The 18,128-nt window shown below is 40.3% G+C and overlaps 1 protein-coding gene across 1 annotated transcript in view; it reads right to left on the bottom strand.

The window, feature by feature from the left end:
* AGAP1 (ArfGAP with GTPase domain, ankyrin repeat and PH domain 1) overlaps positions 1 to 18,128 on the bottom strand; it is a 385,969-nt gene that overhangs the window by 229,976 nt on the left and 137,865 nt on the right. The window contains 2 exon segments of the mRNA XM_050900363.1: positions 3,633 to 3,774; positions 7,985 to 8,070. Of these exon segments, the coding sequence (XP_050756320.1) occupies positions 3,633 to 3,774; positions 7,985 to 8,070 (228 nt within the window).

Genomic DNA, 18,128 nt, shown 5'->3' with positions numbered 1-18,128 from the left:
ACAACAGGGAAAAAATACGTATTTAAATATAATTTGAAAACGTCATCTTATAATTACCAATACCCAAGCAGTGAATTTAAGTACAAACCACGAGACGTTTAGAATTTTTAGGAAACAACAGGGGTACGCATCACTCCAATTTTATACTTTGTTGCTAATATCACCAGCACACAGATTGATTTTGAAAACCAGGAAAAAACAAGATGCTTTTTGGTTACTTTAAAATATATTTAGGTCACTAGCTGCAAAAAATACAGAATCACATGAACGAACATGAGCTCTGATGTAAAACACACTTAGAAAAACACGTGGCTGATGTTTCTAAACATGTCAAATGATTTTTAGGCCTCCTATAAATATCAGCACTGGCTTACAAGTAACCTTCACCTGTAGCATGTGAAGCACAAAACATGACATGTTTGTAAGGACAAGAACATTTTCAGTAGAGAAACAATGGGATGGGGGGAGAAATGGTACCAGGTATTACTGCAGCACTCGGCGAAAGTGTTAGATTTGCACATAAGACATGCTTTTCTTCAAAAAAAACCTAGCCAACGCTAAGACAACCGGGGAAAAAAATCATGGTGGTAGGTAAGAAATAACAAAGCTGTATATTTACAGCCAAAAATCTAGACTCCAGTTCTTCCCTCAGTTCCTCACGTAACTCTGCCCTATGTGCTATTTTTGGTCCTTCCCATTTTTTAGGCTAGTTCTCTCTGCGTTTTGCTCAGGCACAGAGAACCAGCAGCGTGCTAGCGAGGCCAGGCTGGAAGCAAAGCACTCTGCTAAACCCCAACCCTGAACCCGTGGCTCACACTACGCCTCGATCGAGGCAGGCACTCGCCAGTTTAACACGAGACTGAGATTTTTCATATAGTCACAGGTTGCATTGTTGACCTGCCTTCCAAGTCACAGCCAAGACTGAATCCAGAAGTGACTTTGAGTCTCAAATCTTCATGTAAAGGCACCCATGAGACATTGTGTGAACATACTGCAAAGCCAATTAAAATGGTATTTTTCTAAACAAATAATAATACTTTGTACCTTTCTGCAAGAGCTACTTTGCACGCATGTTTTTTAACTCCAACTTCTAGAGCTTAGCCATAGGAGCTGAAAAAAAAAACCTTACACCAGAAAAAAAACCAACAACCCTGCTAACAGATGAAGGAGAAGTTTCTTCATTGCTACTCCATCATAGCAAAGAACTCTACAAAGGTTATACTGCTTGACTACTTAATAAAGTGATAATGCTACGAACAAATCTTAAAAAGCAACTTTTTTTCCATTAATATCATGGTAATTCTTAGCTCTGGCAAAAATAGTCTTAAGGCGAGACAGCAGTACTACCTGTTCTACAAAACTCTGCAGCTGCCATCTCGCCACCACGACAGGCACCAATTTCAGCAGTTACAGCTGCTCAGAAAGTCTTCCCAAAAATCTGCTACTTTCCGTGGCAGGAAAACTACAGTTGTTCTTTGGAAAAAAAGCATCACTTCAACGTGAGCATGAAGTCAGTGACTACTGCAGTACTGTATTTGAGGCTCGGCTCTGGGCATAACATGACCATATCTCAACCGATGTTATCGCTACCTTCTCATGAGATCTAATTAATAAAAACAGAGCAGTTATTTGGAAAGCTAACAGAAGATTTTTCTTCTTTTAATCAGCAGAGGGCGCCGAAAACATTTAACCAGAAAGGAATTGCTAAGCAACACCATGGCTTCGGAAAGTTTGACTTCTGAAGCAAATTCAGTGCTACAGCCTGGCCCACCACAGAACAACGGGGCAGAGGAGAATGTCTGGAAGCATCAGGCGAGTGCTAACGTTTTGGGAGAGATTTCATTTCACAGCTCATTTCAAGAACAGCAGTCAAAACCAACAAGCTGGATGTCAAACAGGTGTATTTTGAATATATTTTTAATAGGTATATTTATATATTTCATATATTTCATTTCACTGCACTGTTTGACAGTCAATGTAGCCAAAAAGCTGTATTTTTTTTCTGATGCTCACCCCTAGAATTAGCAGTATTTCCATCTTTAGCCACGTTTTTTTAAAAATCCCCTTTGTATCAGTGCTGCAACAGAAAACGAACTTTGAAAAATCAAATTCCTTTCTGGTAATCACAGGAATGAGATGGAAAACCATATCCCAAAGTGTCAGAAGTGCAGAAAGAAAAACACTTCACGGAAACGTTTCCCCCCTCTCAACTCCAGCTTGAAGCTGACAGCGTGGCCCTTCAAAGCAGTTCATTTCTGCTTTTTGGCTGTAGTTTCTGCTATCCTACGGCTTTTTGTGTACCTACTTCCCTTTCCATTTTTTATCATCTGTTTCCGCCCTACAGCCCGGTTGCGATTCCTCCTTCCGTGCTGCCCACGCTTCCCCCCCTGCCTTCACGTGGCAGCGCTGGCGGCACAGCTCTGCAGGCAGGCAGGGGAAAGCAAACTGCTCTCCGACCACAAAGCTGACAAAAGAATAAGCTGAGAAAGCAGCGAAAAGCTTCAACGTCACCAAAACCAGTGGCATACATTAACAAGGAAGATGCCCAAAATCGAACCTAGAAGAGCAACTCATGACACTTGTGTTCTCCCTCTAACACAGCACAGTAACCTGGTGATATACTTGGAAAGAAATGTTTCAGTGGGCTCACAAAAACATCTATACTATGCTTCCAAAACAGCAGCTCTGTAAGGTAAGAAGTCTGATGTCCGGCACCTATGCAAGAACTCCTCATTTTTGGTAAGAATTATCACAGAAGGAACATCTACATAGCCAGGTACAGAACAGCCTCAACTCTTGTGTATCTACTCCATGCAGCAAAACAACTGCAATATGGGAAACTGGTGAAATATTGATGTGATGCACTGGCAAAACAAGGCAGGGAATATCCAAAAGACAGCTCAGATGCAAAAGAAACTGAAATAACACTGGTACCTTTCCCTTGTTCCATTTCCCCATAGGATAGCTGCAGCTAGCTGCTGCTCCACAAGAGGTTTTGGAAAAACAGAATTGGGGGGTGTGGGGTGTGTGTCAGGCGGCTAAAAGCTGCATTTCTATTTGATTTTAGAAGTGGCCAACCTGAGAGACTGCACAAGGGCATGGTTCAGTTCTGCTTCTTAACACAGTGTCGGAGGTTTTCGATCTCTGATCCATCTGCCTCTTGGGAATGCCAGGGTATTGATCACTTCTAGACTTGCAAGCTAATAGAAACCAGTCTGACTTCAGAACTTAGTTACACAACTGATTCACCTGCCCAAATTCAACATTAGCATCTCCCTGCTGATCAAGAAAACTACCGTGACGAGCAAGCACTGAAAATATTTTTTAAATATTCTTGTAAGTCATCATTGCTAAAGTCCTACGCTCCCTCTCCCAAGAGTGCTGCAAGGACATTTGTCTCCCATCTCAAACCAGTCCTCGCAACGCCACGGCCCTGCAGCAAGCCAGCCGAGGAAGCCCAAACGGCAGACCACAACGCTGCTGATTAACCGCCAGTTTATCCACAAGCTCTCATCCTCAGGTGAGTGGCAGTGCTGATTACAAGAGAGGGGAAAGGACAGGACATGGCTTTGCCAGCTTGGAACAGTCTATGCGGTCACAGAAATACACTCGTAAATCAAGACTGCACTTACCCTGGGTTCCCACTAGTACCATTGGAATTTCACTAGTGTTACGATAGTTAGCCATACGGCTGTAGTAGTGGTAAACGGTCTGGAAGCTAATTTCATCTTCCAAGCTGAAGACAAATATAACAGCATCCACCCACATGGCAAACTGCAGAATAAAAATGGAAAAGGCATACTATGAGAAAAGCAGTGAAGAGGAAAAAAAGAAAGAGAGAAACATTCTTACCTTCCTTGGAGGAAAATACACATCAGAGAAACTCAGTGACAATAACCAAGACCTTAAAAGTGGCATACGTTTCTAAAATGATGAATCTCATCACTCTGCAAGCGATGGGGATCTGGGATACACAAAGGTTTTTCCCCACGCTCACAACTGCATCTCTTCTTCACCGGTATGTGACATTACAAGCCCAACTACTATCAGTGCGCATTGGTTTTGATTCACAGAAAAAGAAAACATTGCAGCCTCAGATTTCTGCATTTGTGAATTTTAAGTGACTAACACTTATCTCTAGGCACTTGAGTGCCCCATTTAGGGTGTTATTTCCCCACCCTGTGATTTACATGCATGCATGCATGCTGATGTTTCTGTTAATGCCAGGACAAGTTATTACGGTTGTGGTTTTACAAGCATTGCTAGTAATTCTCACATCTTGATCAATGTCCAAAAACATTAATTTCAGATTTCCAATTCGTCACTATACAGACACTCTTAATTGAGTAAACAGTACCGAATGTCTTCTTCAGCTTTCAGTGTGAAAGCAAACTATTCTCTCTTGGCATCAGTAATCTGCTAAAAGACATGCATGTACACAGGCCAAGGCAAGGTGCTGCTTAAGTGACCATGCAGGTGAAAAAGTTTTAGCTTACAAGTGAAATAAGATTGTTTAAACACGTTTAGCATAACAGTAAACATATACAGGACATCAAAAAAAAGACTGAAGTTAAGCTTACCTCACTGCCTTTATTTTTCCCTAAGTGACTCCATTCCTACCCAAATTTAGATCAATGGAAACAAGCTTCAGCCATCAGTATTCATGCTTTTCATTATATTATTACTACAATATGCCAGGTAGATTGGGGACACACTGAACAGACACAGAACTGCGAGGAGGTTCATTTGGGAAACTTTTTGCTGAGTTTTACACCACTAGCCTAGCTTTGTAAGCACTTACTTCAGCCCTACCAACTCCTGCAGTTTTGTTTCTGCTCTTGCAGTATTTAAACTGCTTCACTCACTAGTTTGCAGATTCACACAATCTCAGCTTTTAGTAAGGCATCCCAAGCTGGCATATGCAAAGGAAAGAAAAAAAAAGAGCCGACAGTATGAATCTGGAAAGCTCTTTACATTCGCTGAAGTTGCCAGGCTCATTAAATTTTCCTTTTTCAGAATCAGGAGCTAGTAGTAGTTCTTGCCTGTTTTTCATGTGGCAAATTAGCTGATAATTTAAGTTAATGTGCATATTCATGACTGTATTGTACTTGAAACCAAACACTACCTCACCTCTTACCGTTATGGTGTAAAAAGAGCCAAAAACATTTTGAGGTTTTCAAGCTAGTCAGGAGCACAGTCTTCTAGATGGTTAACAACAGGACTGTTTACACACAGCATAGTTACTGCCAGAATAAGGTCAATTACCCTGCTATTAAATTTGAACTATTCAAACCACATCATCTAAGCAAAGGAACCGGAGGCAGCGTCATAACTGTGGACTTGGGTTTGGGTCTTATGATACAATGGTTCTCGCTGACTGGACTCAGCAGCATCGTGCCAAGAACTCTTCCTTACAGCTACAATGTCCTTAAAGCATCAGTTTGGAAGCTAACAGTCTCTCTAAATTTTCTTAATGTTTCATCAGTGTGTAGCAACAGCCTCCTAATGAAGATTATTAAAGAATCCAGAGGGTGGTTATTCAACGCAGTTCCTCCAGACACAAAGTATTTCCAGTAATTTCTTATTTCTCTTTTTATATTAAAATAAATTTAAGCTTTGTGGATATCAGATCTGTAATATTAAAAACCAAAGGAATTTTAGAAAACACGCACAAGGTCTGGAAACCCAGGATGTCTTATCCACACCACTGTGCAGGGAATGGCTTGAAATAAGAAGGATAGGTCAGCTGCTGATACACAAATCCATCTTCAGCCTTTCTACTGTGATTGAGCCGGTCTGTTCGTTCAAGATAAGCCCAAACAAAACCAAATTATAAAAAAAGTTCTAAACGTCAAAAAAAATAGCACGTGACAGCTCATTATAGCTCCGTTGCTATGTTAATCAGGTTTTACAATAGGAGGCCACTACAGAGTAAAATCAAACCTAGTGAGCAAAAGAAATGGTCAATATTCACAAACTGAAGCAGCATCAGCTAGTGCACCTCACCATCTTCTCATTCTATGAAATGAGCTTTTTTTTAAATAAATAAATAAAAAATAAATTATTTTCATCTTTGAACAATCTTATGTTAGAGAAGAAAGAGAGAGATCATAGATCCAGCAAGTGAGTCTTCAGGTGAGTTTGTTTTCCCTCTCTTCCTGCCAAAAAGAAGGGGACAGTGAACTGAGACCTGAGCTGCAGCCTTTGCGCGGAAGCAAAGCAGCCATCACCCGGGGAACTCTCCCCACCCCGTGCCGCTGAGTGCCAAGAAAGACCGCAGTTCAGCTCGTCACTTATTGAAGTCTTAATTCTACCCTAACTATCCACAAAAATATACCGTACTGTTGCAAAAAGCAGAACCTTAAGGCTAAAATTACCAACCTTTTCTATATCGTAAGTAAATAGTGGGAGGTAAACATTTTTCTCCCGATAATGTTCTATTTTCATTATATAGATACAAATATTCATGAACCCAGAAGTCAACTTTTTATTCCAGGAATTAATAAACACATTAAAGATTTTTAATATACATGCAACTTGAAATTATACCAAAAAACCCAAAGATAATTTACATGTGAAACACGTCTTCTGAGAGGTGAAATAACACTAACATCTTAAACCTTTCCATACTCGTTATTTGCTGAAGAACAAACCTCATCCACAATAGCAATTAAAATCCCCAAATTTACCTAGCATAGATCAAAAGCAAAACACTGTGTCTGTTTATTTGTTTGCAGTTAGTGCAAATGAACTCTGCAAAACCAATTCTTCAGGTACAAAAATATTTAGATTGCTGTGTGTACCTTTACAACTCCAGTATTTATATTTTTATATGAGGGAATGTTCTCTAAGCATCAAGGCCTGGAAACTGTTGTGTACTTCAGCCAAATTAGTCACAGCCTCAAACAGAGCACTCCTTTTAGGCTCCTGCCTCACACGGCTGCAGATGTGTCAGCGACACTAATTTTTTTGTTTTTCTTTTAACTTCCTTCCAGGATGTCTCTCTTGGTCTCCATTTCCTCCACCTCCTTTCTCTTCTCCTTTGTCCGGGCACCTTCCCCCATGCTCTAATCCTCCTGCAGCTAATGAGCAATAGCAGAGCATTGAAACACAAGCTGCTGCTGCTGGCATGGCTCCCCTTCAGCTGTTTGGCGATAGCACAGTTCCTGCTGCTGGATTTTTTTTTTTCTTTTTTTTCTTTTTTTTTTTTGTTTTTTTGAAGCTGATCCACCACTGAACAGCCGAGCAAAGCAAGGCCAGCGGCAGCCAACACACTTGAGAAACCCTGCTAGTGCCCAGGTAAGAAGAGGTAGAGGGGAGACAAGGAGGATGCCTGCAGACAAGGGCGCTGCCTGCAGCGATTTAAGCATCACATAAGCAAACACTTCGCTTCACATCACTCAAAACAGAGTAGCAGAGTTAAGCACACAAAATTGCAAGTGTCTTCTCAAAGGCAAATCCCGGTGAGTCACCTTCTGCGAGACAAGGAGTTAACACACCGTGTACAGACACCAAGTCAGAAATCCGAGAACTCAGGGGTGCTGAACTGGAACTCTGCAAAGCTGAGTCTCAAACAGTACAGGCAGCAAAACGTGGAAGCAATAGGGAATGCAAAGATTTGTACACAAGTATGTGCGTCACTGTGCATACATCTAGTTGGTATTTTAACAATTTAGAGATTCCAACTCAGAAGAAAACTTATGACTATAACATGAAACTCTGTCACCAGTGGAAGCATATTGATTTGGCATTCAATATAAGTTAACCGCCTATCTTTACTACAAGGTTTCACGTTGTAATTGAAATCCCAAATAATTTCTAAACTGAATATTTTTCACCTGAGGGCGACATACACTTTTTCCCAGTAGAAAGATGAGCAGGACCCAGGAAAGAACAAAACAAAGCCAGTTCTCTTAAAGGAAGGTTTTTTAGAAGAAAGGAAACGGTGGTGTTAGGCTGATAAAGCTCTATATGCAATGCTCACCTGTGCCTCTGGAGGGCCCCCTTCATCTCTAATCAGCAGCAGATAGCTTTGTCCATCAACTACTATCTCTTTCTTGAATCTCCCACCTGTCACACAAAGTAACTCATTACAGAACAGAAAAGGTAAAACAATACAAAATAGAAAAAGGCTTCGCTTGTGGAAAAAAGGTGTCCTTAAGATCTTTTGCAAATTAATGAACTACTGCGAATATAAGTTCATATGCATAGAAATTACTTTAAAAAGTTAAGTCACACGCTTTAAGAACAAGGCTAATGTGGAAAAAAGCCAACAACTGCATTACAAACACTAACTCCCATGTCAGTTGTACTTGGTTTTGATACATATAGTTAAAAGACAGTCACCTTTGTTTTATGTAATGGTGAGAAACGTACCTCTAAGAAAGGCAAACATGGGACAGCTGCATACAAACAGTATTGTGTATTATAACTAAAATAAATTTCTTGTGTGAATTAGCATTTCCTCAAGAGAAGCCCAGTTCTTACAGCACACATGTAATGTTATGAAAATGATACTTCTATATTCACAAACCACAGTTAGGGGAAAATACTAGACACATGTTAGACAAAAAAAAACTACAATGGTGGTACCTCTGTAGAGATGTACTAAACTAACAGAGAATGTTGTGCCACTTACTAGCAGGATGAATTCAAGATCTATTTTGGAGATCTAGATAAAAAGAATGGAGTCGCAGCCTTCAGCCAAATTCTATTCCTGATCCTATTATTTCAGGGAGATGTAGAATACCGAGTGCTTGTGAAGACCAAAGAGCTGGCACCGAACCCAAGACACCAAACCGGGGCGTGCAGCTGCACCATTGCCTTCTTTCTTCACTGGCCTCATGGGGACTTCAGGCATGACCCAAGGGCAGAATCGGGATTGCTTTCCTTTGGGGTTAAGCATATTTCGGGCATCCTGCTGTGTCTCATGACAGACTTCAGATAACGACAAATCACATTTAGGGTTTCTGGTGTGACCGAGCCTAAGCCAGGATTAGCAAACTTGGCCTGCCCGAGTAGTTGGGTTGCATTTAGGCTCCTCTCCGGAAGCAAAAACACTCGTCTCTCCCCACCTAAGCCACAAAGGCCCCAAGGCCTCCGTGCTTTGCATCATCCAACCACCTCACATCTGAACTTATCGGACTAAGATAAAGCATATTAACACACCCTCAACTTCTTTCTTCACCCCTATTTTTTTTTAACTGGAATTATTTTCAATTTGAACCCTACTTCCCAGCTACACTTACTTGAAAACTTGTCATACTATCAAAACCAATGCATTTAAACACGTGATAGGTGAGCAAACAACTCCGACTTGCTCTCCAAACAAGCTCTCTAAGCAAATAAGTCAGCACATACAGGCTAACGCTGATCCTCAAAACATTTGCACAAAAATTGCTAGCCTTAGGGAAACAACAAACTGGCTTAGACCCACCATTCCCCCAGCCCAACCATTACAGCAGCTTTCAAATCAAGATCACTCAACAGTTCAGCTATGTACAATATTTAAACATGTTTAAACACATTTTGTGTTTAATAAGAGACATAAGAACAGGGGGTTTTGTTCGGGGTTTTGTTGCTGGGGTTTTTTGTGCCGTTTTTTGTTCTTTTTTTTTTTTTTTTTTACTTTTCTTTATAAACCTACCCTATTATGAACAGCTTAGCAGTACCAAACACGCAACAATTAAGACTGCCACATTTCTGATTGTTTAATTGCACAGAAGGAGTAGAAGAGCTATGCATAGATTTTCATTATCTTGCTCACAAACTGGATTTCAATTTTGCCTTCGAAGATCAAGTGGCAAATAAATACATATCATTAGTGAACTTGAAAAGAATCATCAAAACCAAGCATAAAATTTTTAAAAGAAACTAGTCTCAGCTCTCAGGAACTGAATTTCTATTAACCAGATCATTATTTCTATATGTCATCAATTAATTCTATATGCTTCATAACAAAGTGTTAAATAAGATTAATTACTTAATATACAGCCCTCCAGAGAAGCTCTTTAAAGCTGTAAGTAACAATGGAAATGCAGTATATATGTGATTGAGGAGTGAAAGTTCTGCGTAATTGCCATTTCCTATTTCCTTTTTTTAAACACTGAAAGTTCACACAGCTAATTATAAAATACCATGAACTGAACACATTTAAGAGCCAACTCATTATTCCCTCTTGTCAAGAGGACGGCTTTCAAGTCTCACTGTATCTTCAAACAGCCCTCAGAGGCATAAAGAAGGTACAGACAAGGTGAAATAAAAGGCTTAAGTAAAGCATTGGGGGGGAAAAAAAATTGAATACTGCATGCATGGATTTTTTTAAATGTATATACCCAGATCACAAACGTGAGCACTACAAGATTTATTCTTGAGAGCCACTTTGTGGTCACTAATGATTTTGTTTGCAGGAGCAGCTTTGAGAAGTGTACCATATTTAACAAATGCAGCATAAAGTTATCCAACAGATCTCTTCCTATATGAATCCACACTAAGTGACCGGCTTGTATACCTGCTCCTTACCTTCCCCAAAAATACTGTGTGGAGCTCAGTACAACGATAACGTATTTTTATTTCCAGTATTAAATTCAAGTCTTGACATGCTGTACCATTTCACTGCAGTCTGTCATACTGGAAGAGCAGTGCTGCAGTCAACCAGCATACAGTCAATTCAAATCTTTTCAAGTGGCTTCCTTACCCTTAAAAGCCGAGCGTGCTCGTTACCGAGAATATGCACTAGTTCCTTGCACATCCTCACGCATTCATTTATTTTTTTTTGGGTTTAGGTATTTCACGATAAATAGTTTAAATCTAATAACTCCCCAACCAAAACGTTTAAAAGAATGCCCTGCCTTTCCAATCTGTACTAAGCATTTCAAATCAAATCTGAAGATCCAGAAATGTTAACAGCAGACTCACGCTTATACCCCCAAATCAGAATTACTTTATGCAAATTTGAGATCAAAGCGGGATGCATCCCTATTAACTTATGTTTCTACACCATTAAAGAGCCCTTGTCATGAGCACATCATAAAATTAGGTACTACACAGGACAGAGATTGAGAAAACCTACCTCGGTATCAAGAATTTACACAAACAAAAGTATAAACAGTGAAGGACATACAGACTTCTGCCAGCATACGGAACCCAGGCTATGTGGTTGTCCTGCAGATATCTGTGGTCATATGAGCAAGGCAGACAATAGACTGATTCTGCCTTTGACTTGATGAGCCCTGACGTGACACATCTCCAGGTCAGGCACGTAAAAGGAGTCCAAGGGCAGTGATTTTGGGATGGTTTGGCTTGGACAGCACTGCATTAGTTATTTTTTTTAAAATTACCTCTTTGACATTTGTGAAGTATCACAGAGCCATCGGGAATGAGGAATCAGAGACATCAGCCAGTTCGAATATTGAACTAATGCAACCTGCCAAAGAAGTCAAGAAGTCTCCCGTGCCTACAAAATACCACTATATTTTTCTAAATATCTGTATATACGATGGAGCCACAAGGCACCATCTATGCTGATGACACTGAAAACAAAGAAATGACCTTCTTAAAGAATGAGCTCAAAAAACCACAGCACTAGTCCCAAGGGAGGCAGCTAGCTTTGTTCCGCTCCCATCAGTATTATGACACACGCAGCTTTTTAATGAGGGAATTTCTCAACTCCCATATGTACCTGCCAAAGGAGGTCACTGAAAGAGAAAGCCTGGCAGCCTGGACCACAGCTCTGAAGGACAGAGTGATCGCTCCTGCTATGTCCTAACAGGCACGTCAAAGCACAAAGACGCTCGAGTGCAAGGCGTGCAGTCAACAGCCGAACTACATTTACTTGCAGCCCCACTCCCATCTCTGAAGCCATATAAAAGACATGCCAGTGAATACCTAAATAACTCTCTACAGCCAGACAGATGGAGCTGGAAACTGTTTTCATGCAATGTCACAGCAATTTTATAAAAACAAATCATTGAAACTGTGTGGAAGCTTTAATTTGGGAGGATTTTAGTATGTGGTGTATTTATTTTCTCCAAAACTCTGTATTTATAAATCACTGCATTATTCCCTGTCTTCCAGGGTGAGATCGTTATCAATTCACACAGACTCACTTTCAGACATGCACAAAATTTCGCATAAGAAGGCAAATATTACTCCTGTGTACGAACCACACACAATACCCACCAGAAGATACAGAGCAGTGCTTCTGATGCAACCCATAAAACCACCTGGCTTCTCACGTGCATTAGGCCAGATTCCCACTATAAAAAGCTCCAGATAAAAATGCAGCTTTGATCAATATAAAGCTAAATAAATTCTGTGCATCAGCTATTTACAACCACGGCTAAAGACCTACCACAAGTCAGAATACCAGGCTGAGGGAACCAACAAAAGCTTCCTAATCTCATTTCTATGCACGTCATTCTACAAAGGTTAGTGCTTTGAATCAGCAGTAGTAAGAAACGGCCCTTCAGTAAAAATTGATACTAATTTTAAATACCGCCTACATTTGTAATCAAAGGTGCTCTATATTGTGAAAGCTTTGTATTACATAGGGAATTCCACGGATGAAGGTTTTCATCCGGCTATGAAAGCCTGGCTGCCTCTTCCTCTAGCTGATAGCTGTTTCACTGCGTAATTGCTCACCGAAGCAACCGCTGATTTTCATACTATATCCCCAGGCTCGACTGCATTCGCCAGGCTCTTTATTCAAGCAAATTGCCACGGGGATGAAGTTATTTGGCCATATGAGAAAGATAAATTCGGGGGGCTGGCCACATGACAAACCCATGCAGCAGCTGAACATCTACCACAACCACGGGGGCAGGGCAGGCAGAGGCAGGCAGGAAAGGAGAGACGGAAGATAAGACGGAAACAGCCGTAAAAGCCTCTATTTTGTATTTCCAACGACATATGAATTTTGACAGCAGTGGTCAGTTGTCTTACACACACAGATTCTCTCTCCTTTTTTTTCTTAAGATGGAAAAGACAGTGCCAAGAATCTGGCTCCTCTTCAGGGAAACACGTTAACAAGTCATTTATTCCCTCTGTTCATACATACATCATTTCAGGACCAAATACATGAAAATTGTTGGTTAAGGTCAGAAAAAAAGAAATGCTCGCAAAATCTTCTGCAACTAAGCAGAAGCACTAAAGAATGACGACTGCAACAGCCCAGTAAACCAATGCCAGTGTTGCAGTTCATCGTCACCCCAAATTTTTATTTAAATAAACTACTTGAAAAATGTTTTTCTCAGCATTTCCCAAGAAAGCATATTATTACACAAGAAGAATTACAACTAAATTTTCACCAAATCAAGTTGTGCTCAGTGCTTGATGTCAATTCATATTGGTATTAGCAGCAGAGAAGCTATCACAAACTATCATTCAGCCACATTTAAAGTCAGCTTTTGGGTATTTCCTTAATGCAAACATTGTGCTAGACAACACTTCAGAAACCAAACGTGGTTGAGCTGGGTTGGGCGTATAACCACAGAAGTACAAAGATTGGGGAACCATCGCTCTCGCACGAGGCTATAGCTGCAAGCAGGTAACTGCATCAGCTTCCGAACAAAGTACCTGCGTTAAAAACAAAACAAAACAAAACAAACAAACACCAACACAAAAACCAACAACACAACCTAGACTGAGCTTTTTAAAACCCACCATCTGCTTCTCTCAACAGCTAGGTTTATAATATATTCTAGGAAATACATGGATCAAATCATGGACTAGTGCCAGTCTCTTCTCCCAACTAACAAGCGATAGGACGAGAGGAACGACTTCAAGTTGTGCCAGGGGAGGTTTAGATTGGATATTAGGAAAAATTTCTTCACCAAAAGGGTTGTCAAGCACTAGAACACGCTGCCCAGGGAAGTGGTGGAGTCACCATCCCTGGAAGTATTTAAAAGACGTGTAGATGTGGTGCTTAGGGACACGGTTTAGTGGCGGACTTGGCAGTGTTAGATTTACACTTGGACTCGATGATCTTAAGGGTCTTTTCCAACCTAAATGATTCTATGGTTCTATGACTAGACTCTTCGAGTTCTCCCTGAATTATCAAGCGATAAGGCAAGGTACACCCACAGGCACAAAACATGTATGATATAATAATATTACATCATCTAGATAATCTTATCATTACATAAAAACTGCCAAAGAAGCACTAATACATCATCTTATAATTCCATGAAAAGAAGGTTTAGAGGCCTTTACTGTTGGAATTTTAGTAGCAGCCGCAATGACATTTAAGAACTTAATTTTGAGATACATTCATTGACATATTTGCAGTGCTTCTACAGAAGGCCAGATCTGACGGGTCCACAAAACCTGGTGGTGATCTGAATGGAGATCAACTGAATTTTAGGTTTTTAAGCTTTCAGGAAAATACAGCTTACACTTCAAAAAAGTATTAATTACTCAAGTTGCATAGAATCAGAGACCATAATCAATGTTTAGATAGAAAATGGGGGGGGGGGGGGGGGGGGGGGGGTAGTGTTACATCTTGAGGACATACCAAGGCAGTGATGCTGAACGACATTTCTGCAAAGGTATTGGTCTCATTTCCAAGTGGTATAAAATCATTAACGGATAGAGTAGTGCAGTCCTGAACTGCCTGACCGGGACTGCAAATTAAGCAGATAAGGAGGAGCCATCTGAGAGGGTGACATCCTGCTGCAACCCACTCGTGGCTCAACACCAGCCAACTAGAATGAAATACACAGCAATTGCTTCCATTAACTTTAAAGAGTTGCCAGTGTCTAAAGAAAGGAAAAAAAATTGTGGTGCTTTACAGACCAGTCTGGAAAGAGCATTTATTTGAGCCAACCACACGTTACTACACACAAATGCAGTTATTAGACATTTGGGTGCAGGGAATAGTTCCACTGAAGATTCTCTGTTAGAAGAACTTGGCAAAAGGAAAAGGAGAAGCCAGAAGCACAGTAAACAGGATGGGATTCCCATCCAATGTTATATTTCAGACAGAAGAGAAGAAAATGATGGATTAACCACCAAGATAAACAAGTAAAAAAAGAGCCAGCCTCTGAGCAATGACGTTTCCTTCGCTACATGGAGACAAGACTTAGAGAGGAGCAGTGCATGCTGTATTTTCACTATAAAGCTTCTGACAGTGGCATACTGCTTGTAAGCCAACTAGAGAAGCCTCGTCTTAATAAAATTATTGTAATGTGAGTGCAGAAGTAGAGGTAAGCCACACTTGGTACTCATCAAATGACTCATCTTAAAAAAAGTATGATACCAATGCAAGTTTCTGCAGGAGTTTCAAGCCTCATGCAAGTATTTTATTAATAAAACCTGGAAGATGGAAGTAACAGGCTATTTAATTTCTAGATAATGAAGCAGGAGGGACTGCAATTATATTAGAAAACTGGATTGTACTTCAACATGATCATAACAAGTTAGAAAAACAGAGTGGAAAAAACAAAAGCAGCATCACAGGGACAAACGGAGAGTCCTCCACCTAAGCAGGACCAACCAGCTGCAGAAAGACGGGGTAGGATGGCAAACCGCTGGCACTGCGGACAAGCAGCTGAGAATTCCTGTGGAGTGCAGACAAGCAGATGGCTTGTCCTAGCCCTCATGTCACCAGCAGCTTACAAAGCCTCGGCAAGAACTCCCTGTATCGCTCTGGGCAGTGCATTACAGGGAAGATAAGGACCAAATGAAAAGAGCTCATAAGCACTTGCAAAAAAAAAATCTGCCTAGAAAAATATTACACAGTAAGAAAGATAAGCATATGCATCGTGGTTATTTAAGAGAACAGACTAGGAAGAGACAAGAGGTGAGGGTTCTTACTAAGAAATAATCTGCTGATCCCATTTTAGGGCAACGGAAAGACCTTTACCATTTTTTCAGTTCCTATTTTATTACGATCCCAGGTAAACAGGCAAAAGTATCAAGTGGAAGTAGACATACAAAGCTCTACTCAAGAGTCACCACAATTCTAGGTTTAAACCTTGGGATCTACAGTCCAGCAGCAAAGCTGATAAGCAGAACGGGATTCTGGAAAGCACACACTGCCAATGTGCATTTTAAAACAGTTTGCCCCCAGAGCATTTAAAATCTTGTATGATTTCACTCTCCTGGCTGGACGCATCCCTGTACCTCAGGGTACCCAGTTTATCACATAATCAGTATCTGATTAGCTGTGTGACAAACTAGAGAATCTACTCTATTAAACTTGTCTAGTTTAGGGACTAGTACTTGATGTCCCTTTTCTGCAGAAGCCATAGAGGTAGCACCTCTCTCTCAAAGACAGCTTAAAAAATGTGGTTAGGTAACACTGAAGTATATGACACAGCAGAAATAGTACCATAGTACCATACAGACCTTAACATTTAGCATTACAGACAAAATTATTCATATTTAAAGCAACACACTAATTTTTAAACACATACACCAGAATTACACCTGTCACTTCACACTTGTCTGGAAAGAATCTATAGTTGTCTTTCCTCCTAAGAAAGGCACAACACCAACCTATACATGATTTTTAAATACAACAAATAGGTTTGATATTTTAATACCATTCAAGGTTCTAGTGCGAATTTGCAAAACTCTGAAACATTTTCTGCAAAGTGATAAAGCACCCGTGCCCCACATGTAAGCGCTCACATCTCCGAAACTACTCCACAAACAATATTAGACACCCGTCAACTCAACGGGATGAAGTAACACATTTTCATCTGACATCTACTGCACATAAATACACAAAAATTTTGGCACTGAGCAAATAAAAGCTGAATACATCACATGTTGTGAGTATGCCCTTTTTCATAGTTCATTCATGTGAAAAAATATTTCTGACAGTTTAAAGGGGAGTAAAAATAACCAGCAGGAACCTGCGAGGAACCCCCTCCTCCCAGTTGCCTAGATCCCTTGTATTCACTCCAGCCTCCCGAGTGCCAGGAGCCTCTTGCAGCCACACTTACCATTGCATCACCTGCAGGACTTTCTCTGTACACCGAATCCTGTGATTACAGGCTGAAAGTATTTTAAGATTCCTGCACTGCCGCTTTTATTCCTTGTATTTAGCATTCTCGCCAGCACCATAACCTCGTCGCTTGGCGCAGCTTTGTTTAAATTTCATCAGGGCACAACTATGAATGTCAGATGTTCGAGCTTAATCAGACAGTAAAACTCTTCAGATGAACATGCTCAAGTATTTTAAAAGCTATGCCTTATTAAATATTAAAATGGAAAAGAAAAAAGCTATTTGTACATTTATAGAGGTGTGACCAGTACCCCCTGCTCCTGACCCCTGGTAATATGGTCAGCGTAACTAACGCCATTTTATAAGACAAACAGCCACATATAGCGCCGTCATCATCCTGCCAAGGATCCCTAAAAGAACCTGTCTGTCTCCATAGTGTCAGGTGATAAATGGTTTAATTTCTACTAATAAGATAAGAAATCAGGCATATCCAATAGCTTTTTTCCACTTGTTTTTTACTTTATTGATTTTATTGACAGCAGGTGCAGACAGTTGCTTACACGTCACACCCACTAATTGTATATACACTACAAGTCTAATTTTAAAAGCTTATTTTTATCAAGCCAGCTGGAGACAAACAAAAACTGAACAGCAGCAGTCAACTTCTTTGGGCAGGATGTGATACTACTTTAGTACACTCCTGTTTCCATCACCAGTCTTTTCAAGTTTAAAAAGTTTACACCCCAAACCACCACTTTCCAAACAAAGTTCCTTACAAAGTTAGCCCCATGACTTAAAATACCATAGCTCTTTTTTTACTGCAGTTCCTTAAAAATTGGTTTATCACACATTTCATCTTCCAGACACTAACTCATTCAGCCAAATATTCACACAGCTTCTACCTTTTAATCAAACATATAAATCATCTCCTGCCAACATCTGCTCAAAATTTCTGTAAGCTGAACTTCGCAAGCTTCCAACATAACTTCAAAGATCTTAACATACCTGCTAACAAACCCTAAAGAGCACAACCAAGATAAGCCAAAAACTTAACTCCTATAAGCACAGAAGCATAGATTTCAGGCTTTCTTTTTTCTTTTTTTTTAAATATCCCTTCGCTTTTTATACTTAGTTTATAGCTGGCTTCTATAATATCTGTCCTTTCATTACAGTATTA

This window comes from Gymnogyps californianus, chromosome 7, assembly GCF_018139145.2.
Source record: "Gymnogyps californianus isolate 813 chromosome 7, ASM1813914v2, whole genome shotgun sequence".
NCBI lineage: Eukaryota > Metazoa > Chordata > Aves > Accipitriformes > Cathartidae > Gymnogyps > Gymnogyps californianus.
The sequence above is the reverse complement of the archived record's forward strand: the minus strand, read 5'-3'. Positions and strand labels throughout refer to the sequence as shown.